The 23396-nt window shown below is 35.7% G+C and overlaps 1 protein-coding gene across 5 annotated transcripts in view; it reads left to right on the plus strand.

Moving 5' to 3' along the window:
- Positions 1–23396, plus strand: part of ARHGAP12 (Rho GTPase activating protein 12) — a 108707-nt gene that overhangs the window by 38791 nt on the left and 46520 nt on the right. For 4 of the 5 annotated variants that reach the window (XM_004691183.2, XM_004691184.2, XM_012731390.1 and 1 more), the window contains exon 4: positions 19978–20241. The exons of the other annotated variant lie outside the window; for it this stretch is intronic. In XM_004691183.2, coding sequence (XP_004691240.1) covers positions 19978–20241 — 264 coding nt within the window. The remainder of the gene's footprint in view (positions 1–19977; positions 20242–23396) is intronic. 5 annotated transcript variants of the gene reach the window in all.

Here is a 23396-nt window from a genome sequence, read left to right on the forward strand (position 1 = left end):
GCCTGGATTTAAAGTCTAAATTGACCACTTTCTAGTTGTCTGACTCAAGAAGTACTCAAAATTTTATGAAACTATATTTCCTCATTTGTAAAATGGGACTAAGAGTAGTACCTTTATCACAGGCTTCTAGTGGTGATTAAATAAGTTAATACTGGGCCCTCCCTGGTGGCGCAATGGGTTAAAGCATCTCAGAAGCCACTGCAGCACAATTCGATCCCCTACCAGCGAGCTCACCCCTATGGTGTGGCAGACCTCTTCTGACCTGTCCCTTGCAACACACTCAGCAGTGACTTTGTCAATTCTGCCTGTTCTGCTCCTCACACTGTCTCTGGTGAATCCTCTCACCCACCATCTGGCCTGTACCCAGGTTCTGTAAGCATAAATAAATAAATCTTAAAAAAAAAAAAGTTAATAAAAAAAAGTTAATATTAAGTACTTAGAATAGTGCCTGGTTCACAAAATATACTATATAAATGGCTTCTAATATTAGTAAAGATGTGCTCTTGTTACTTTGATCTATCTCAGCATGCAACTAGAACTACTTATATTTTGACACTTTAATTAAAAAATGAAGACAGGAAAAAGTTAGAGTTTAATATTTACATTGTTTTGTAACACTATGTCATTGAGGTATAGATTTGTACCTTTTCAGATATATGTTAAACCAATAGCCACCATCAGTGTGCCTTTAATATTCAACCATTAGTGCAGGGTCCCTAACGGCCTTGATTCCACACTTCCACTTCTTTCTCTGGTAGCCTCAATTCCATAATTGTATTTTGAGGGGTTGATTTGGTTTAGTTTTGTCTGTTTCTTTGTTTTTTTTTTTTCAATATTCCACATTAGAGTGAAATCATCTTGTATTTAGCTTTCTCTTTCTAACTTCAGTTCCATCCATGTTATCCCAAATACTAAGAATGCATCTTTTTTTTTTCTTAAATAGCTGAGTAGTAATCCATGTCTTCTTTATCCAGTTATCTCTCATTGAACATTATAATTTGGCTGTTGTAAATAATGCTATGGTGAACATAAGAGTGCTTTACCTCTTCAGATTAGTGTTTATGCATTATTTGTGTGGATCCAAGGAGTGTAACTGCTGGATCACATAGTATATCTGTTTTTAATATTTTGAGGATCCTTCATACTGTAATGTACTGAACCTTCATGACTGGCTAGACCAGTCTACTTTTCCATCAACTGTTTTCTCCATACCCTTACCAACACTATCATTTCTTCATTTCTTGTCTTTTTGATATGGGATGTTCTCACTGGTTTCAGGTGGTATATCACTATGTTTTTTTTTTTTTTTTTAAAGATTTATCGATTTATTCATACAGAACTGGGGTACAGGCCAGAGATGCGGAGGGTGAAAGGATTCACCAGACAGTGGGGAGCAGAACAGGCAGATCGACGAAGTACACTGCTGAGGGGAGCAGTGGGCGGGTCAGGAGAGGTCTGCCCCGCCTCATGGGCAGGCAGATCAAACTCATGTGGAAGTGGCTTAAGCTTCTTAGTGCTGTGCTTTAACCTGCTGCTCCACCAGGGAGGGCCCTATCACTGTGGTTTTGATTTGCATTTACTTAGTGATAAATGGTAATGAACATTTTTTTATGTGCCTTTTGGCCATCTTTATGCTGTCTTTGGAGAATTGTCAATTTAGCTTGCCTTGCTCTTTTTGGTTTATGCTGTCTTTTGAGTTGTATGTGTTCTTTGTAGATCTTGGAATTAATCCCTTCTTTGTTGTGTTATATGCAGATGTTTTCTTCCATTTGATGGGGCATCTTTTTGTTTTAATGATAGTTTCCTTTGCTATCCAGAAGCTTATTAGTTTGATATAACTATTTGTTTTTCACTTTTGTTGCTTTTGCTATAACTAAGTCCCAAAGAACTTCACTGAGGCCATTGTTGTGGGGGAGTTTTGCCTATGTTTTTTAAAATGTATTTTATGGTTTTAGACCTTATATCCAAGTACTTAACATATTTTTGGTTAATTTTTGTGTATGGTATGAGATAGTGGTCTAGTTTCATTCTTATGCATGTAGCTGGCCAGTTTTCCTCACATTTGTGGAAAAGACTTTCTTCCTTAAATATTCTTTATTCCTTTCCTACAGGGTAACTGTAAACTTGCATACTTTTAATTTTATTCCATAGGTCTGTTTTTATTTGTATACTGTGCTGTTTGATTACTACAGATTTGTAATACAGTTTGAAGTCAGACACTGACACTTCTGTTCCCTTTTGTGAGGATTGTTTTGATTGTTGGGGGTCTTTTGTGTTCCGTGTTTATTTCAGTAATGTTTATTCTATTCATTTGCATTCTACCAAAGCTAACAATTTTTCTGAGCTAACAGTTTTTCTGAGATCATAGCAAAGCAGGGTATTTGAAAAAGGAATCTTCACGGTTGGTCTTTTCTGTATTTCAGAGAGGTGTGAACGTTATAATTAACAATAAATTTTGAATATCCACCATAAGCTAGGGGTTTTAAGAGAACTTTTTGGGGTATATATTTGTTAAGTACTTTAATAATTTTTTAAATTTGGAATGGAAGAGAAGAACCCATGGAGAAGAATGAATAAGGCGAAAATCATGACTTAGATTTACTAGTGTTGTTAACCCTATTCACTAAACAAATATTTGTGGAGTACCTGCTGTGTACTTGCATTGTTCAGGGTTGTAGGGATATAGTGATGAGCAAAGAGCAGAACTTTTTTTAATGTTTATTTTTGTGTAGAACAACAGGGCCTTAGGTGCAGGGGTGTATGTGAGAGAAAAAAATATTTAACTGGACATTACCTGACTTCTCTGCAGAGATTGGGCAGACTGTGTAGAAAAAAGGAGCTGTAACCATCAAGGATACAATGTAGCATGCTCCAGTATGATTCTGGTGGTGTAGGTGGTAATGATTTTAGTAATGGTATTTATCTGATCTGAAAACTGCCAGCCTAGTATCAGTCTGTTTGTCTATAAAATGGAGGCATGTATGAACATGTTAGGTGGTATGTTGGGATGCAGTTGACTAGCAGATTAATTTAAGGCAGTGTATATAAGGTGAGGTCAAAGCAAAACTGCGAGTGGGGAAGAGTAAGTTTAATAAGTTAAACAATTACTAAAGCTATGTAATTTTTTTTATCTATTTGGGCTAAGTACTAAATAGTTAATGTTTAAAATAAAAATAACTTTTAGAGTTAGTCATTTGTGATAACTTTTAAATAGAAAGATTTAAAAATTGTATTTGCTTAGAAACACTCAGAATATCAACAAAGCAGTTGTATTTTTTTTTTACAATTAAAGAGGGGTATTCAGTTAAAAGGACAATGGTTATTTCATAGAAGATATATCAGAGATAACTGAAGATGAAAAGTTACCACTCTCACATGTAACTAATTTGTGCTGTGTACCAAAAAGAACCTGTTTCAATTTCCATGCCAATCTGTAACTCCTGTCCTGTTCCAGCCAGTTAGTGACTATTGAAAATAACTACCAGGACAGAACTATCTAAGGATGCATTCCATAGTGTTAACTATATAAAAAATTAAACATTGTTACAGTTTTTTTTTTTTTTAAAAAACCTTAGTTTTACACTTAAAAGGTATAACCGGTAGGATGAATAAATGCTTAAGCCCAAGAAAAATGTGCTGGAATCAGCGTATTCTTCATCTTTGTCATCTTCCTCCTCATCCTCTGTGTTTCTTCTTTTTCTTGCTTTTTTCAACTTTGAGGACTATGTTTTGGGTCACATCAGACTTTCCTTCGCCTTTTGCTGCCCTCTTTTCAGAAGGCTGATCCATCTGCAGCAGTAGTCCACATCTCTTTCATTTTCTTTACACTATCACCAGCGGATAATCCCGGACATTATCCTTTGATTTTGGGGTCATATTCAGAACAAAATAAGAAAATGGCTGAAGGAGGCTTCTTGGGCGCACTTCTTTTTTGTTTCCTCTTTAGGAGATTATAGGTTTTCATTTCTCTTTCATAAAATGTGCCTTGTTTGTCCTTACAAGGAGGCTTCTTGGATGCATTGAGATCCTTGTACTTCTTTTTTGTTTCCTCTTTAGGAGATCATAAGTTTTCATTTCTCTTTCATATAATGTGCCTTGTTTGTCCTTACAACATCATCAGAAATTTTCCTTCTCTTTTCATCTCTCAGACCTGATGTTCTGTTTCTCTAAGTATCTTTTAGAAAAACTGAAAAGTTGACCGAAGCATCTGGGTGCTATTTCTTGTGCTCTTTCTGGCAAGTCTGCAGAAACTTGCAGAAAAAAGTGCATCTGACTCATGCCCTTCAGCGTCTTAGAATCTCCTTTGCTCATGTTTATTCATTTTTCCTCAGTGAAGCACGAGTTGCCCAGTGCTGTCTGACTCTCACTTGCCCCAGTACTGTCTCTGTGGAGCTCATTGTACTTTTAATTGCTGTGTCTGGTAAATTCTACTTTCATCGTTAAGGAAGAGACTTTTCTTTTTAATAGGTATTAAAACTTACATGTGGGTTAAGGAAATCAACTGAAACTTACTGTTTAACATAAAGTGGCTCTTTTACATAGCCGAAGGTTGCATTTTCTGTTCATTCTTTCTGAGGGCTTATGAAAGAAGACTGGTTAGTGTTAAAGGGATCTCAGTTTTTTCATTATTTTAAGCAGTTACTTTGGAAGAATGCAGTTCAACCCATTCTCCTAATTCTTGTTAAAATCTAACTTAAAATAAGGAGAGGCAGTTTCACAGGGGGTGGCAAACTTTTCCTGTGAAGAATCAAAGAATAGATTTTTAGGTTTTATAAGCTTTATACCTGTCATAAATATTCAACTCTGCCATTGTAGCAGATATGGAAACAAGGGAATGTGATTGTGTTTAAATGAAAATTTTATTTGCAAAAATAGATTGTAGGCTGCAAATGGACCATAGATCGATCATCTCTATGCTGTCGATAAAATAAAGGGGAATGCTGCACATTTTTAAAATTTTCATTTATGCTTTATTTTCATAGTGTAAAAATGCAACAAAATACTCAAATAGAAAATTGCAGAAGCATTGTTACACAGATAGTACCTGAAATTTCTGAAACTAATTGCAGGTATTTGCTCAAAATTTCATCAGTTGTTATAAGACAGTTCAGATTTTATGTATTAAATTTTTTTAGTCTCTTTATATGTGGAGACTTCTAAAGGAAGCCTAGGAGTTTCATTATGAAACTATAGGTATACGAGGTATTTGAAAGTTAAAATTCTGAGCATCACTGCCTATACCTATTATGATTATAACTCTATTCAAGATCTCAGCAGGTGTCTTAAGTAATAGATTTACAGTTTCATTATTTAAGGAAGACTACTTGTGAACTTTAATGCCTCACTTTTCTAAACAACAAAGTGTGGCTCTAAAATTTCATTACTTATCTGTTGAACTTCTCCAGTAAGCGGGTTAGATTTTCCTTCATTTTATTTATCAAGCATTACTAAGCATCTGTGTCATATTGATGGTATTGGTAAGCATTAATAAATTAGAACTTTCATTTTTTATAGAAAAATTTTATTTCAGTTAAATATTCTCTTCATTGAAAATTTTATTAATGTAATTTAAAAATATTAAAAATATAAGCTATTCACCATTTATAATAGCCAGCTGTTATTTGTCAAGTGGGAAGAAGGTGATCTTTCTAAATTTCTCAGCTACAGATTTAAATGGGGATTGTTGAATGTCAGTGTTTTCTAGTAATTATATATAATTATATATATAATGGATACTGTTAATGAGTTAGTTGCTCTGATATGTTGTTATCGATATATACTAGTTCTTAATCTAGGGGCACTCATTAAAATGGAATATGAAGAACATAACCTGTGATAAGCAGACTTGTTCCTTCCTATGGCTGGCACTTTCTTCTATTTAAAGAAACTAGGCATCTTTATGCCACTTTCATTATGCCTCATTCAGAAGAACAACAGTATCCCAAAAACACATGCTAAACAAGAAGTTGGTGAATCTTAACTTAGATTTCTGCCAGAGAGTTTCTCATTTGTCTTTTTACAGGTGGAGATTATTTTCAGGCTTTTATGAAGCCTGAAAATAAACCTTTTTATTTTTTCTGTGAGTGTTCAAATACCTGCTGACAATAAGTAAGTGTATCAATGATTGATAATCCAAGTGAGTTGCTGTATCAAGTGCCACTTGAGAAACAAAATTGAGTTGCTTTTGCATTGATAATTCATTTTGTCTCTCCCCTCTCCCTTACAAGCAGTCTCTCTGTTTGAAAATGGAAGACATGTAACATATCAGTTTTTCCGCCCCTGTGAATCTGTATTAGAGGTTTCAAGAGAAACAACTGGATTTATGACAAGAATTGGCTCATACAGTTATGGAGGCTGGGAAGTCCCATGATTTGTCTTCTGCGTTCTAGAAACTAGGAAAGCCAGTAGCATAATTCAGTCCAAGTTGAAAGGCCTGAGAAGTGGGATCTGATGGTGTGTCCCTGAACAAATATATGTACACAAATGTCTAAATATGTAAGGTACTTAGTAAATTCATAGAAAAGAGAAAGTAGAATGTTGGTTGCCAAGGATATGAGGAAGCAGGAGGAGGGGGATGGAGAATTACTATGTAATAGGTAGAGTTCGAGTTTTGCAAGATGAAAAAATAGTTCTGTAAATGGTAGTGATTGAAAGAAGGCCAGTTTAGACTGGCCTGAGTTTATGGCACTTTAGATTAACTGCCAGAGAGATGCTAGACTTTTGACCACGGATTTTATAGAACAGTCCTATTCACTTGACCCATCTTTCCCAACTTGGAGAACCTGCTAGTGGGAGCCATAGTCTTATGGTGGCTTATTTTAAGGGTTATAATTCTAAGCACAATGCTACTTTCTGGCTAAGAATGAACCCAAAATGCCTATGACCTTGAAAAAGACCTTTCTTTCCTAGTCTAGGTTTTCTGAGAAAAAGTTTGGTTATTGACCTCCGTAGATATGATAAGGTTTCTTGCCATTAAACTTAAGTTATAGAACTTCCAAAAAAGTTCTGTAGTTGTTATGTAGGTTTAAAATTCAAGAACTTTTCTCTTTCACAAATTTTTAAAAATATCTCACTACAAAATAAATTTGCTCCTTGAATCAGAAAATATAAATTAATGAAAAACCAAAGCAAAACTAGCCATAATTTCATGAAATAAATCACATAAGTTTTCACAATCTTGATCTCTTCCATGCATATATGTATGTATGCGTGAATGGTTGGTTATATCTATATGTAGATTCATGCTATATGTGTCAAAATACCTCCTGAGTATCTTTTAGGAATTCAGAGTTTAAGCATTTCTTGTTTTACTGTAAGATGCTGGAAAGTCATATCCTTTTTCTTTCTTTTTATATATATATATATAGATAAAAACTTTACAGGTTTAAGGGAGTAATGCTTTAAACTAACTCCACACAGTTTGGTATTTATGTAGATTACACAGAACCTGTATCACAATGTTCTCATGTATACTTGTTACTTGTCACATGTAGTAAGTTAGAAACTGATTTGCTTGGATGTGTTCATTTGAAGTCATAATTTAGATTCTTTTCCTTGGGTAATTAAAGTTTCCTGAAATACTATCCTTCAGAATTTACTTTTGAAAATAACAAAAAGACATTTGTGTAAAAATGAAAGGGTTTTATATCAGCCATTTAAGTATGTGCTATGTTGTTATGAATTCCTTTTGTGTTTTTCTGAAGTTTATTTTTTTTTGCTGTTGCCAGAAACTTCAACTGCTAAATTTTAGACTTGTGCATGTGTATTTTCTTTCAACATGCAAACTGAGGTATGTTTTTTTCATTGGTTGTTGTGCCATAAATGTTTTACTTTCTAGAAATTTCAGCAACAGAGTATTCTTTAGTTGGCTGAATGCTGAGCCTATAGTTTACATTCAGTTCTACAGGGAGGGAGGTTTGTAATAATGAATCCCAGTGTACTAGGCTGTTGCATGTTGCTTCATCAGCATAAAGTAGTTAAGTCTAGCTCTCTCAGCATAATGTCCTATTGAAGAATTTTGTTTGCTTAACTGTAAAAATATGTGATTGAATACTTTTGACATAAATTAGTAGTATAGTTTCATCAATATAAATTTCTAGCAAGTAGCTGTCTTCATTTACCTTTCTATTTTTAAAATATTCTGTGGATTGGGAAAGCAGTTACTGGGAAAATGAGATCAGAGTCTAAGTCAAGACTTGGGAAGCTATCAGTAGCTTATTCTTTTGTTTCTAGACTTTGAAAATACATGATTAAGGAAGAATATTGAGGCTGTAGAAAAGGACACATGAGGGCATGGCAGAAAATGGCATGAAAGAGGTGTGGACTTCATCTTAAAGGGGGGAATTCTGTCTTTTGTTTCTTTATGGCAAATCTTTTTTTCCTGTGATGAATTTCCCAACCATACACATCCTCGAGACTATGTGTTGATTCCTGTTCCTGAGGTTTTGTCACCATGTCTGTCTACTCTTATCTACCATGTATCAGGTACAGATGATCTTTAGCTACCTGTGATTTGAATTTATAGTACACCACAATTCCACTGTTGATAACTGTTATTGTACCTGTTGGTAGCACAGAAATAACCTCATCTGTATGTTTGTGTATCACTTACAAGAAATAGCAGACTTAGTAGCTTTTCTAAAAGGGAACTGCTTATTTCCTGTATTTGTGGGAGTGGGGTGGGGATGGCAGACTAAATGGAGACAGGACTGTGATGTTGTGAAGGGTTTATTCAGGTTGTTGACTAAGGTGACGAAAACAAAATGAAAGATGAGGGTGGGGCACTAAAATTAGTACATGTTATAAGTCCTGTAGAAGTTGAGCAGTATGGAATTGGAGTGACTGGGAAACTACTACTAGGGGAAAAAAAAGTAAGGAAAATAATTTATTTACCATGTAAATAATACTTATTAAAACTAACAATTCTGAAGGTATCAGAAATTTCAATTCAGTGGAATGGGAAAGCAGTTACTGGGAAAAATGAAAATTTTCAGAGTCTAAGTCAAGTTTTGAGAAGGGATCAGCAGTTTATTCTTTTGTTTCTAGACTTAGTTACCAGTTACACTTAATTATTGAAAGGCTTTTCATTTCTTTGTTTTTCATTAGCTGTTTTAAATAGTAAGGTTTTGAATGTATTTGGAGTGCCCTTTACCACTTCTCTTTGCTTACCTACCTGTCTACCACCTACTTCCATTTATAGGTCCAGTTAAAACTATATCATGGACCTTGTCCTGAATGTAATATCTCATCCTCTCCTGTTAGTCCTGCTTTTTTGTGTTTCCAGAGCTTTGTGTACACACCTGTAGCACTTAGCTCATACCATTAGAACTTTTTTTTTTTTTTAACCTGCTTCTTTCCTAGGCTTCTGGCCCCTGTGACAGGGAATGGCTTATTTCATGTCCTGCCTCGTTCACAATTAGTTCTTATATATTAGTTAAATAAGCAAATTAGAAAATATTATTAAATTCTGTAGAGCTTAAAATCTCAGTGCAGTCGTACTTTAAGATTTGAACATTAGAATTTGTAAGGATTTTATATTTCAAAAATTTAAAACATAAGGTTTTTTCCCCCTAAAATTTGGCATGAAGTAAAAAGACAGTCTTTTTGAAAGGTATATTTTCTGTTTAAAATTGACACACAATTTTTAGTTGTGAAGCTAAAAGAATTTTTATTTGAATATTTTATTCAAAACTATTCAAAAAAGTTTATTTTCTGTTTTTGTCCTCTGTTACACTGTTATGGCTGCATTATTGCAGTTGTAAGCAACTATGGTGAAGTAAGTTTAAACAGGTAAATCACCACAGAATTTGAAAAAAAAATTAATTTGGAGTTCTACACATTGGTAAATGTCCTTCTCCCCCTGGCAACTCTAAATTAAAGATATGATGGGCTGTAGAGACATAGTGGTCATTTAATAATGTACTTCTGCATTTATAATCTGATAGATAAACTTAAGTATTACTACTGTGAGTAACATAGGCTAATTAAGAAACAAAAGGCGTAGTAGCTTCTTCATTGATGCATTGTGCCATTCTTTAAGGTGTATTTTAGAAGCATTTGCAGTAATGTCAAAAGTAAAAAGAGGACAAATCTTTTAATATTAAAAAAGTCACAATTTAGGTAGAATCTAAGATTAAAGTTACTTTCTAATATATGTGGTTCCCTAAATTTCCCTTTCTGCAGATAGTTGGAAGACTATTGTAGTTATATATAGATAAAGTAGAACAGGCCATGTCTTTTTTTAAATATAAAATTGGGTCATGTGCAGAGGTACTGTCCCAATTCAGTTGTTAATTAATAACTGGTATGGCCCATAAAGTAAAATAACTTTTTTCTCTGTTCTCTTTTTGAAGATTTTCCTTTATGAAAAATCTACTTGTTTTTGTTGGTGATAATTCATATGAATATGGTTTCTTGTTAAGTATGTAGTACTAAGGTCTTATCATTATTAGAAAACTGATTTTTATTTGATCCATAAACATCGGGGAAGAAAGTAAGAGGCAACTAGTGGCACAGATTTCAGAATTTTCTTTAAGTTGTTTTTAATGATCAGATATTTGAAGCAGGGTAAGCAGTTTGCCCTAAGCTCATTCAGGAAGATTAGTTTTATCACTGTTTTGGAACAATCACATAGGGTACTTAAAAATACGGATTCTCGACTATACCCCTCTGAACTCTGAGACATGACCAAGTATTTTAATAAGCTCCCTAGATGATCCATTGACCATACCTCCAAAACACTAGTTTACAGTTAATACTATCACTGTTACTTCTGTGAGTCTAGTGGACTAGACAGCTGCCCCAGATTCTTACCCTAATCAAACTTAAAGGTTATAATTCTCATTGCAATGAAATTGGGAAATAAAATTCATAGGAAAAAAAGCATACATAATCACTTATTTAGAAAACGAATGTTTTAGTTTTTCTTCTCAATCTACTGTTTTACCATTTACCTATGTTTTCTATTATGTTATTAAAAATTATGATATTAAGTGCTTTTATAGGATTTTCTCATGTATCTGATCACTGTTTAACCATTTTCCTGTTGTTGGATATTCTGATTTATTTCAAATGAACATCATTCTGAGAAAAATTTTTCTGTATATAGGATTTCCCCCCTTTTGCTCAGAGTGTGCATTGTGGGTGGGGGTGTGGAGGTGAGAGGATTAATTAGAGATAGAGTGTGGAGCAGAACAGGCAGATGGACTGAAATACACTGTTGAGGGGAGCAGTGGGTGGGTCAGGAGAGGTTTGCCACACTACGTGGGTCAGCTGCCTGGCTAGGGATAGAACTCATGCTGCAGTGGCTTCAAAAAAAACTTCTTAATGTGGTGCTTTAACCTGTTGTGCCACCAGGTAGAGCCCCTTAATAAACATTTTCTAACTATGTAGCTCTATTTAGAATTAATGTTGTATCTTAGTTGCAGGCACTTGACTATTTCTTTAAAAAAATTTTTTTTTATATAATAGTTTATTTTTTACATCATTTTGTGCATTTTGCCATCTCAGTTGTAGTCCCCTTGGGCTTCCCATCACCAAATCACCCATGTGCCATCACCATAGTCCAGTGCATTTCCCTCCCCGCACTGTTTTTGATCCCATTCCCTACTACACCCCCATAAAATGTCTCTGGTATATAGCTGTTAGTTATTATTATTTTCTTGCCTGGTCCGTTATATTCCTGCTATGAGTGAAATTATCTGGTATTTTTCCTTTTCTTTCTGGTTTATTTCACTAAATATGATCTTTTCCAGCTCCATCCATGTTGCTGCAAAAGGCATGTGTTTATTTATTTATTTATTTTGGTTGCTGATTGTGTATATGTACCACATTGTGTATATGTACTGCATCTTTGTAATCCAGCCATCCACTTTTGGGCATTCAGGCTGTTTCAATGTTTTTCCAATTGTAAATAAAGCAGCAATAAATATGGTGGTGCAGGTATCTTTTTGAATCAGTGTTTTTGTGTCTTTTGCGTAGATACCTAGGAGTGGGATTGCTGGGTCACATAGAAGCTCCATTTTTAGTTTGAGGAACCTCCAGTTTTCCATAGTGGTTGTACTAGTTTTTATTTCCACCAGCAATGCAGGAGAGTTCCTTTTTCTCCACATCCTCACCAGCATTTGTTGTTGCTAGTTGTTTTAAGATGTGCCATTCTCATTGGGGTGAGGTGGTATCTCATTGTGGTTTTAATTTGCATCTCCCTTATTACAAGTGATGTTGAACATTTTTTCATATGCTTGTTTCCTCTTTGAAGAAGTGTCTTTTTAGCTTTTCTGCCCATATTTGGCTGGGGTTGTTTATTTTTTGTTGTGTTTTATCAGCTCTTTGTATATCTTTGTGATCAATCCTATTGCTAGTTTTGTATGAGAAAATATTTCCCCAATCAGTGGGATGTCTGTTGTTTTTGTAATATCTCTTTTGCTGTACAGAAGCTCTTTAACTTGATGTAGTCCCATTTATTTATCCTTGCCTTCACTATCGTTGCATTGGGTGCTGTATCTTTAAAGATGTCGCTGAAGTGTATGTTGTGTAGTATTTGGCCCATCTTTGCTTCCAGGTATTTTATGGTTTCTGTTCTTATGTCTAGGTCTTTAATCCACTTTGAGTTGATTTTTGTGTATGGAGTGAGGTAGTGATCTAGTTTCATTTTTTTTGCATGTAGCTTCCTGGTTTTCCCAGCACCATTTACTGAACAAACTTTCTTTGTTCCATTGTATCTTCTTTGCTCCTTTGCACTTGACTATTTCTTAGTTGATTAGTTTTGAAGAATACCAGTGAAGTCTGTAGATACTCTGATTTTAACAGACTACGGAAGATTCCCTTTTCCTCTAGCATGTTTATATATACATATTTCTTATATTCTTCGATTGTTACTTTTTTTTTTTGAGATAACATTGGTTTGTAACAGTATGATTTAAAGGCATAGGATCATAAATTTCTGGTATATTATCACAACACACCCACCACCCAGGCACCAAAAGTCCTCATTTTATTCCATTGTGTACCCTCCCACTTTGCTCTTCCTCCTTTCCTTTCCCCTCTGGTAGTGTCAGTTCTTTAGCCAGATTCTGTGACACCATCTTGTATTTTTGTATTTGTCCTTCCTTCTGATTTACTTTGCTTAGCATTATCTCCTCCAGTTCCATTCATGTTGTTGTCACACATGGTAAAATTAATTAATATTACTCAATTAGTAATTGAGTAGTATTCCAGTGTATATAATATATACAACTTCCTAAATCATTCATCTGTCTTTGGGCACCCACCCTGAATGCCCTGATCTTGTCAGATAGGTAGGGTTGGACCCTGTTCGTTCATGGGTGAGGGTCCTTTTATTACTTTATTAATATAAACCTTTTGTTCTGTCCTGTTAACTCTGAGATTGCTAATCCCTGTTTTGGTTTCCCTTCCCTGTGCTCATTTCTAAACCTCCAGGTAGAAAGCTGGGAGAAGTAGGAATCACTCAGTTTCTTCTTTCTTGACTCACAGCCCTATAATGATTGTTGTACAATGTCTGAAACTTTTTTCTGTATTTATTCACTTTTTTAGTTGTTTATGACAGGAAAATAATTTTGGAGTATTAGCATCTGGAAATTGATCTTTTATACATATATATTTTTATATTTTATTTATTTATGCATACAGAACTAGGGTACAGGTGCAGGGGCAGTGAGAATATTCACCAGAGACAGAGTGGGGAGGAGAACAGGCAGATCAATGAAGTGCAGTGCTGAGGGGAGCAGCCTGTGGGTCAGAAGTCTGCCACACCATGTGGAACACCTAAGGGCGGGGGATCGAACTCACACTGAAGCGGTCACCACCAGCTTTGTAGTGCTTTGCTCCAATCCACCGCACCACTAGGGAGGGTCTTCTAATGACTTCTCAATTGCAAAACTGGTGATTGTTTTAGGGCCCTTATTTTGAAGTCTTCAGGTTGATACCATCAAGTTCCCTATTTTGGGAATTTTTTTTTTTCTTTGACTTCTAAATAAAGTGCAAAGTAGAAGTTCCTGTTAGAACTTCTACTTTGCACTTTCCTTTCTGCTTCCTTTAGTGAATTTTCTTTCTTTGGCACCTTGGAAAAAAACAAGACTACACACACATACACACTCATATCCATGCATATATATTTTTATATAGAAATACTAGTTAAGCACTGGACGTCACCATACCAGATCTTGTGCTACTTTTATATGTACGTTCTCATTTTAATTCACAAGGTAGCTGCTTAGAATTTTCCATGGGTCTGGATTCCTTCTATATATGCGCTGTAGGTTCCACTTATACTCTTATAGGTCCCACCTACATAACAGTAATTTATACATTCATATTTTTACCCCTGATGTCTTTACTGAATTCCTAATCTGTATATCTAACAGTCTGTGAGCACTTTCATCTAGAGTTTCAAGAGGCATTATCAACCTAATACATTCTATGTGCAACTCTGCTTTGCTCCTTTCTTTTTACCCTATTCTTTGCATTATTTTATTTTGGTTTAAAAAACCACAAAAATTGTGCTTCACGTAGACTAACATATAATCTGTTAATTTAACGAAGGTATTGCTTGAATCTGGCTCTGCTTTACAATTCCTACTATCCCTGTCATATCATACCAATTTCCTGACTGATCAGTGCTTACAGTTGTCCTCCTAAAATCTGTATTGCAGCTGTTTTAAATCAGAAGATACTTTCTGACTTAAAAATCTTCAGTATTTTCCTAAATGCTGTTTGGTGTTGTCCGTGCTTTTTAACATGACATACAAACTTTCCTTGTTCCACAACTTGCTTCACTTTAGGTCTTTCCCTTACTGCTCCATGTCAACATAACTCCTTGACTATACATGCTTTTTTTCCTTCCAAACTTTTGTTCTTGTTGCCTCCTATCTCATATTTTACATGGTTCATTATTGGGTTTCTGTAGGCCAGTTTCCAACAGGGGTTGTAGGTAGACTTCCCCATTCCAACAAGCAATTCTTGGACACTGGCAGGGTGTGCAAGAATTTACCTCAATTCTGACATTATCTACTTGGCAATAACATCAAATTCCACAGGTGAAGGGCTCAGTCTCCCAAGACTTCCTCTACTTCAGACATAGGCCATAACCCCCAGCAAATCTGTGTGTTTTTAAGCTGTCAGCTATTGATGAAGGGTCTCTACAACCCCTCCTCCAACTGCCTGTTCAAAACTCTGATTATGTCTATTCTCTGAATCAGAGCTTCTTAGGATACTCATGTCAGGTTAATTAGCTTGCTAGAGAGACTAACAGATCTCAGGAAACCCATATTTATTACAGAGGAGACTAAAGTCATGAATGGAAGAGATGCATAGGACTAAGTATGTGGAAAAGGCACAGAGCTTCCATGCTCTCTCCAGGTGTGCCATTTTCTCTCAAAAAGTCACAACTTGGAGACTTTCTGAACCCCTAACCCCTTTCTTTTCTTCTTTCTTTCTTTTTTTTTTTTTTTAAATGCAAGTGAGGTTTGCCACACTATGTGTGTTAGCCAAGGGTTGAACTCATGCTGTAGTGGCTGCCAATAGTGTCATAGTGCTGAGACTTAACCCCTTGTACTACCAGGAAAGCCCTGTTCAATTTATTTCTATAGTTTTTATCTTAAATGGTACAGAACTATCTGTCCTTTCCTCCAAAATAGAGATGTGGGCGTTTTCCTAGTTTCCTAATCTCTCAAGTACTAGATCCTTGAATTTTGCTTTTACTCAGGCATATGGTTTTGTATTCTTATTTTTTGTTCAGAGACAAGTTTTTGTGCTAGGTGATGTAATTCTGTACTGCAGTGCTAAACATTGCATTGGATCTTAGGGCATTTATAGATTAATTTGGGACAGTATGTTTACAAAGCTAAGTTTTTCCAGTTAGGATCAAGGATTTAGCTGTTCAAGTCTAATTTTAGCTCTACCTGAAGAAGGTCTTACTAGTTTTCCTCATTTAGTTTGTGACCTATCCTTTATTGCTTATTTGGCTTGGAACTTATCACTTTTCCAGTTGTGAATGAGATTTTTTAGCCCGTTACGGTTTTCATTTCGTCATTGCTCATCTAAGGGTAACCGATTAGATGGTTTCTAGTCTGTTTTTGGCCAATTCACGGAACTGCTTAGTAGTTTGCAAGAGTTTGGAGTTTTAGATACTGGTTATATCAGTGACAGATACCAGTTTTTTTTCCCCCCCTTCTCGGTGTTTAAGAATTGAATTCATTTTTAATATTTGAATACATTGCCTGTGACCTCTAGTACACTGTTGGAATTGCAGTGATATTTGGCACTGTTAGATTTTAGTGAAAATAATTTTATAGGTCTTGCTAAGTAAGATGTTTCTTTTAAATAAAACTTTTTAAAAAACCATACTAAGGAAACATTACTTATTCCTCACTTATTTTGTTCCTGACAGTTTTATCCTGAATGCTTGTTGAATTTTATCAAATGTATTGTTGATGTCTGTAGAGATGGTCATGTTGATCTGTTAATGTAAAGAATTAAACTCTGAGATTTCCTAGCATTTCTGCTTTTCCTGACTTTTTAAAAATACAGTGTTGAATTTAATTAGTAATCTCTTACTTAGGATGTTTTCATTTATGTTTATAAGTGAGATTGGTTTATAGTTTTCATTTAATTATTTGCTTTTTCAGAATTTTGCTAGTGTTATAAACTGTTTAATAATTGCAGTTTTTTAATTGAAAAAACTATTTAAATTTGAACTGCTTAAACAGGAGTTACTTATTTTTTTAAAGAGTCAGTAGAATTTGTCCAAAAACATTGTTTAGAAAGTTACTGTTTCTTGAACTTCCCTAAATTCTACTATTGTTAGCAAAGCAAGGATTTCTTTAGTACTTGCTGAATATTTTCTAGATAAGGTTCATAGAACCTTTGTTCTATTTTGTCATAGAAGCAATGTGCTGCCTTTTTTTTTTTTAAAAGATTTAAAAATTTTTTTTATGCATACAGAACTGGGGTACAGGCCAGAGGTGCAGTGGCAGTGAGAGGATCACCATAGACAGAGTGGGGAGCAGAAATGGCATATTGCCGAAGAACACTGCTGAGCAGCAGGTGGGGCAGGAGAGGTCTGCTGCACCATGCGTGGCTGGGAATCCAACTAGTGCTGCAGTGACTGCAGCTAGCTTCCTAGTGCTGTGCTTTAACCCATTACACAACCAGGGAGGGCCTGCTTTGTGCTTTTGTCTTATTTACCAGAATATGAAATTAGTCCGTAAGAGAAATTACATGAAAACTTTGTTTTCATAGTGAGGTTTTCTTAATAGATTTTGTTTAGTGGTAGTCTAAATTCAAAAGCTAACATTTTTAGGAACACTGTCTAATTTGCATTATTGAATATAGTACTTGTATAACTGTATGTGTAAAAAGACCAAAAGGCAAACATTTTATGAACATATTCATGTTTTGTATTATTTTTACAGTTTTCTCCAGTGATTTAGACTGATTATATATTTTTTTTTCTTTTCTTTTTTTTTTTTTAAAGATTTATTCACCTGTGCATACAGAACTGGGGTACAGGCCAGAGGCTCAGGGGCGGTGAGAGGCTTCACCAGAGACAGAGTGGGGAGCAGAACAGGCAGATCTACGAAGTACACTGCTGAGGGGAGCAGCGGGCGGGTCAGGAGAGGTCTGCCACGCCATGTGGTCACCTCCGGGGCAGGCGGGAATCGAACTCATGCGGAAGTGGGTTTAGCTTCTCAGTGCTGTGCTTTAACCCGCTGCGCCACCAGGGAGGGCCTAGACTGATTATATTTTATAGACAAATACTGTTTTAGATGTTAAAGTACTTAATTTTAATAAAACTGCTTTAGTGTATCCATTCACATTTCCCTTTTTTATTTCAATATTTTTAGTACTTATAAGCTTGGTACATTACAGAAATAATTGAATATCTGAATATAATTTGAAGATTTGGATAGTAAAGCAGTGACCCACAGTTAAGGGCAGTTTTGTCTCCAGGGTACACTTGGCAATGTTTGGTGGCCTCTAGTGGGGTATAGGCCAGGGTGCATTAAATATTTTACCATGTATGTAATGGCACCCCTTTTCCCTAAAGGATTGTCTGTTCTAAAATGTCAGTACTAACCCAAATCGAGAAATTCTGTGAAAAGAAAGCTATATAAGCCAATATGAATATGCAGTATAAGAAGGTGTTCTCAGAGAGTGCTTTTTCCTTCAGCAACTAGAATTCTAATTTAATACAATTTGCAAGTGTTCTGGTGTAAAGGATACTAAGTATCTGCTCTTGACTGACACCTAGTGAAACATTTGAAAGTAAAAGGTGAAGTTGTAAATTAAGGCTAAATACGGAGATCAGAGTTACAGCTAATAATGTGTTTTCCACTATTAGGGAATTCACAAATAAGGAAACTGGGGAGATATATTTATGACTACTGAGAAATTATAGTCCTTCTAAAACAGACTAGAATGTAGTTAGCTCTTAGTTGAAGCATTGTTTTTCTTTGATGTTTCACTTATATATATATATTTTTTTAAAGATTTATTTATTTGTGCATACAGAACAGGGTTACAGGCCAGAGGCTCAGGGGAACAGAACAGGCAGATCAACGAAGTACACTGCTGAGGGGAGCAGCGGGCGGGTCAGGAGAGGTCTGCCACGCCATGTGGTCTCCTCCGGGGCAGGCGGGAATCGAACTCATGTGGAAGCGGCTTTAGATTCTCAGTGCTGTGCTTCAACCCGCTGCGCCACCAGGGAGGGCCTCACTTATATTTTTAATTTAATAGTAGGCTATAGACTATACAGTCTGTTTTGATAGTTTTTTGAATAAATGTTAAATTACCCATGTATAAAGACTTTTTTATATTTAAATAAAATGTCTTAATGTCTAAATTTTAGAGCCAAAGGAAATCTTGCCATTTAATCTGTTTATTTGTAGAGGTTAAAAAATTCAGTTTCAGAGAGTGATGTCAAATCCAATGTCATATATAATTTGTTAGTGTCAGATTTTGAACTAGAACCCATAGTCATATTATTTCAGGGTGAAGGAAAGTACTAAGTAAGCACATTTTGAATTGTATTTAAACTTTTAATACATTTTTTCAACAAAACTGAATATTAAAGTTGCTGCTGTGGCCCCTCCCTGATGGCGCAACAGGTTAGAATGCAGCATTGCAAGCCAGCCGCAGCTAGAGGTGATCCACATAGCACATCAGACCTCTCCAGTCTTGCTCACTGCTCCCCTCATGGATCTGCCTGTTCTGCTCTCCACTCTGTCTTTGGTGAATCCTCTCACTGCCCCTGCATCTCTGACCTGTACCCCAATATATATGCATAAATAAATAAATCTTAAAAAATAAAGTTCTGTTGTATTTTTTAAAAAGAATTATAGGGGCCCTCCCTGGTGGCGCAGCGGGTTAAAGCACAGCTTCGTAGGAAGCTTAAGCCACTTCCACATGAGTTCAATTCCCGCCTGCCCCGGAGGAGATCCGCATGGCGAGGCAGACCTCCCCTGACCTGCCCGCTGCTCCCCTCAGCAGTGCACTTTGTTGATCTGCTTGTTCTACTCCCCACTCTGTCTCTGGTGAATCCTCTCACCCTCCGCATCTCTGGCCTGTACCCCAGTTCTATATGAATAAATAAATAAATCTTAAAAAAAAAAACAAGAACGCTAGCCAGCTGCAGCCGCCTCAGTGCATGTTTTATCCCCATCCCCATAGGTGACCCACAGTTCTGCTTCCCACTCTGTCTCTGGTGAATCCTCTCACCTTCCCTGCACCTCTGGCCTGTACTCGAGTTCTATATGAATAAATAAATCTTTAAAAAAGAAAGAATTATCTACATTTGTGTATTTTGAAAGTGAATAACTATATGTATACATTAAACATACTTTATAAAAAATTTATAAATTATTTTATACATACACATTTTATATTAATCTTGTGTCTGATTTCGTTTTAATATTTAAGTGTTATGCTGGTATAAATGAGAATATTTAAAAATTTTCACAGGCAACGACACCTCCAAGTCAAGGACGGCCAGATTCTCCTGTCTATGCTAATCTGCAAGAACTGAAAATATCTCAGTCTGCTCTCCCCCCACTTCCTGGGAGTCCAGCAATTCACATAAATGGAGAATGGGAAACTCATAAAGATAGTTCAGGACGTTGTTTTTATTATAACAGAGGAACGCAGGAAAGAACTTGGAAACCACCTCGTTGGACTCGGGATACAAGCATAGGCAAAGGAGACTTCCAAAGTTCAGGAGATCAAGAGGTATGAGTAATTAAGGAATGAAACAATGAATTATCAAACTTTTCTCTTTCTGTATTCAAAGACAAAAACAGTATATGTGCATACAAGTAATATGTGTCTATGTGTAAGTGAAATATAATTCCTTTGCTTCAAACGGACAATTCTGTAAGTCTGAAAAATTTACACTATAATTATTTTATCTAACAAGTGTTCATGCTATTTCCCCTTTTCTTCCCCTGTCTTAGTAGTGCAGTCAAGTGGCCAACTGTATTTTGAGAAATACCCATTGTAGAATTCTGGAGAAATTCTTTGAGACTTTAGATATGCAGGGAAATCTTAGGTAGGGTTGGTAGAATAGAGTTAATTCCTGCTGTTTGATAGGTAGGGTTTCTTGCATCTTCATAGGGCACCTGGCTGTTATACACAGCATCTTGCTTATGGAATAGAAACAGAACTCTAAGGTAGTGATGGGAATATCAGGTATTTAGCAGATTCTAAAAGCTTTTTGCAGTTAATAACCCCTTTTCTTGTTCTGTATTTCAATTGTTATAGCTTTGGTTTGGTGGTGTCTTGTAGTTTTATTGTTTGAGAATGAGAATAATGAGAATTATTCATATTGTTACGGTAATAAGAAAAATGTCAGGAATATTTTTATTTTATAGAAAGATTTGAAAATAAATTGTTCTCTGTTAATAATAAAGTAAAATCTTGTAATTTGGGAGAATTAGGGAAAGGATTAAGCTATACAATAATAATTTAAAGGAATTTAAAGTACATAAAGGAACTTACAAACATAAGACTTTCATATTTAAACGATAGCTTGAACATAGACTTTTCAGTTAGAAAAAAAATTTCTTATAATTGCCTGGCATTTTGAAATTCACTTTACAGTGACTTAGGATAGCTGCTAGTTGGGCAGTCTCCTAGAAACCACTGGATTTTTCCTTAAATCTTCTGTCTAGAAAGTAAGGTCTTGATAGTTGGCAGTTTGTGTATACAGTTGACCCTTGAACAACATGGATTTGACCACAGTTTACTACAGGTGAATTTATTTTCTATCTTCAGGTTTGGAATTCACAAATTCAACCAATCTTGAAATTAGACCCCTATGGAGGGCAGTTATAAACTACACACAGATTTTTGACTGTTGGGGAGCTGGCTTCCCCAGCCCCTCTATATTCAAGGTCAACTGTAGTCCTTAGTCTCTCGTTTTTCTGTTTGATAGCATGCTCCGGCTGTGCCTGTTGTTTCCTAACACTCAGAATCTTACTGATTTTTCTAAAGAGGGAACAGATAAATCCCTAGGTGGTACACATCTAGTAGCCAGGCATGAAGAAGGGGATTCTAGCAATTTTAATCCATATTTTAGTACCCTACTTTCAACCCCAATTCCAGAAATACCTTACGCTATTTCATAAGTACCTAATATTGTCATTTAAAGATTCTGCTCCATAAATGTATCAGGTTTCATTTTCCATCTCCAAATGTACCCTCCTTGCAATCAGTTTACATTCTTCTGACTTCTGTGCAGATGATTTAATTTTTTGCTCATCCACTATTCAACCTGCAGTTTTGTGACTATTGTCTCCTTTAGTGTGTTCCCTATTTTTATCACTTCAGGTCTTTAAAAGCATGTCACTTCTTTTAGTGGAGTTTGGGGTTTGAGAGGACAAGTGTTAATACTTAAATCAGAAGTGTAAGTAGTTACCCTTGAATAATGGTTCTCAGCTGAGGGGTAGTTTTTGCTCCTGAGAGACATTAGACAATGGAGACACTTTTAGGTGCTACAACTGGGGGAGTGTCTAGTAAGGGAGAGGCCAGAGATGCTGTTGAATAGTCTATGATTCACAAGGTAGCTCCAACAAAGTAGGAAATATCTGGTCCTAAAATATCATCAGTACTGCTGTTGAGAAATACTAACTTAGAAATTGTGTGCATATTTAACAAAATCTTTCACTCGAGCTATACAAAAGAATTATATGTGCTATAATGCTATTGTTATAATTTTATTTCCTATTTTAGCCTTCTTACTATTGCTGTGCATCTAACTTTTAAAATTAATCCTAATGTTTACTGTAGTCTTTTTTTTTTTAAAGGTTTATTTATTTATGCATACAGAACTGGGATATAGGCCAAAGATGCAGGGGTGGTGAGAGGATTCACCAGAAACAGAGTGGGGAGCAGAACAGGCTGACTGATGAAGTGCACTGCTGAGGAGAGCAGCGGGTGGATCAGGAGAGGTCTGCCTGGCCATGTGGGTCACCTCTGGGGCTGGGGATCCAACATACACTGAAGTGGCTGCAGCTAGCTTGCAGTGCTGCGCTGTAACCTGTAGCACCACCAGGGAGAGCCTACTGTAGTCTTTTTCTGATATTTCTGTGCAAATTAAACTATCTTGGATAACTTTAGTTTCTGTTGGTTTGGAAGTTAATTTTCTCTGGATAAAGCATATTTTTTGGGTATACAGTTCTTTTCTAGTTGATTGAATATTTTATTTTCATGTTTTTGGTTTCCATCATTGATGATGAAAGCTTACCTGTCAGTTTGCCTTCTTTAACAGCAGTTTGTTTCTTCCTGCTGTCAGCTTTTAAAATCATGTACCTGTAATTTCAAAACATGTGATTAGGTGAAGTATTTCTTCTTTATACCAGGGCATTGTTAGAACTCCTGAATTTGAAGTGTCCTTTCTTTGATCAGTTCTTACCCACTAGCTATATATAGCTTCTGTCCTACTTTGTTGATTATATAATTGTTTAATCTGCTCACTGTGTCATGGCTTATAATTTCTCCTATACTTTCAAAGGTCACCTGTCTCCATGTCTCATATTCAGTAATTACTTAATCTAGCTTCTGTTTACTAGTTTTCTCCTCTTCTAAATCTTAGTTGATATTAAGCCAATCCTAAAGTTAAAAAAAAAAAGTATTTTTTTGTTTGGGTACACTTTGCTATCCTTTTACTTAGAAGAATTTTAACCTACAAAAGGAGAACAGTAATAGTAAATGTCCTTCTGCCATCTACATCTACCACTTTGCATTTTGGCACATTTTCTTAATATCCCTTTCTATTCTTCCATTCACCCTCTGGTATTTTTTTCTGAGCTATTTGGCACAATGTGACATTTTATTCTCTAAGGACATTTTCTTTCTAGCAAAACTGTGTGTGTGTGTGTGTGTGT

This window comes from Condylura cristata, unplaced genomic scaffold, assembly GCF_000260355.1.
Source record: "Condylura cristata isolate star-nosed mole 26May11 unplaced genomic scaffold, ConCri1.0 scaffold00030, whole genome shotgun sequence".
NCBI classification, from domain to species: domain Eukaryota; kingdom Metazoa; phylum Chordata; class Mammalia; order Eulipotyphla; family Talpidae; genus Condylura; species Condylura cristata.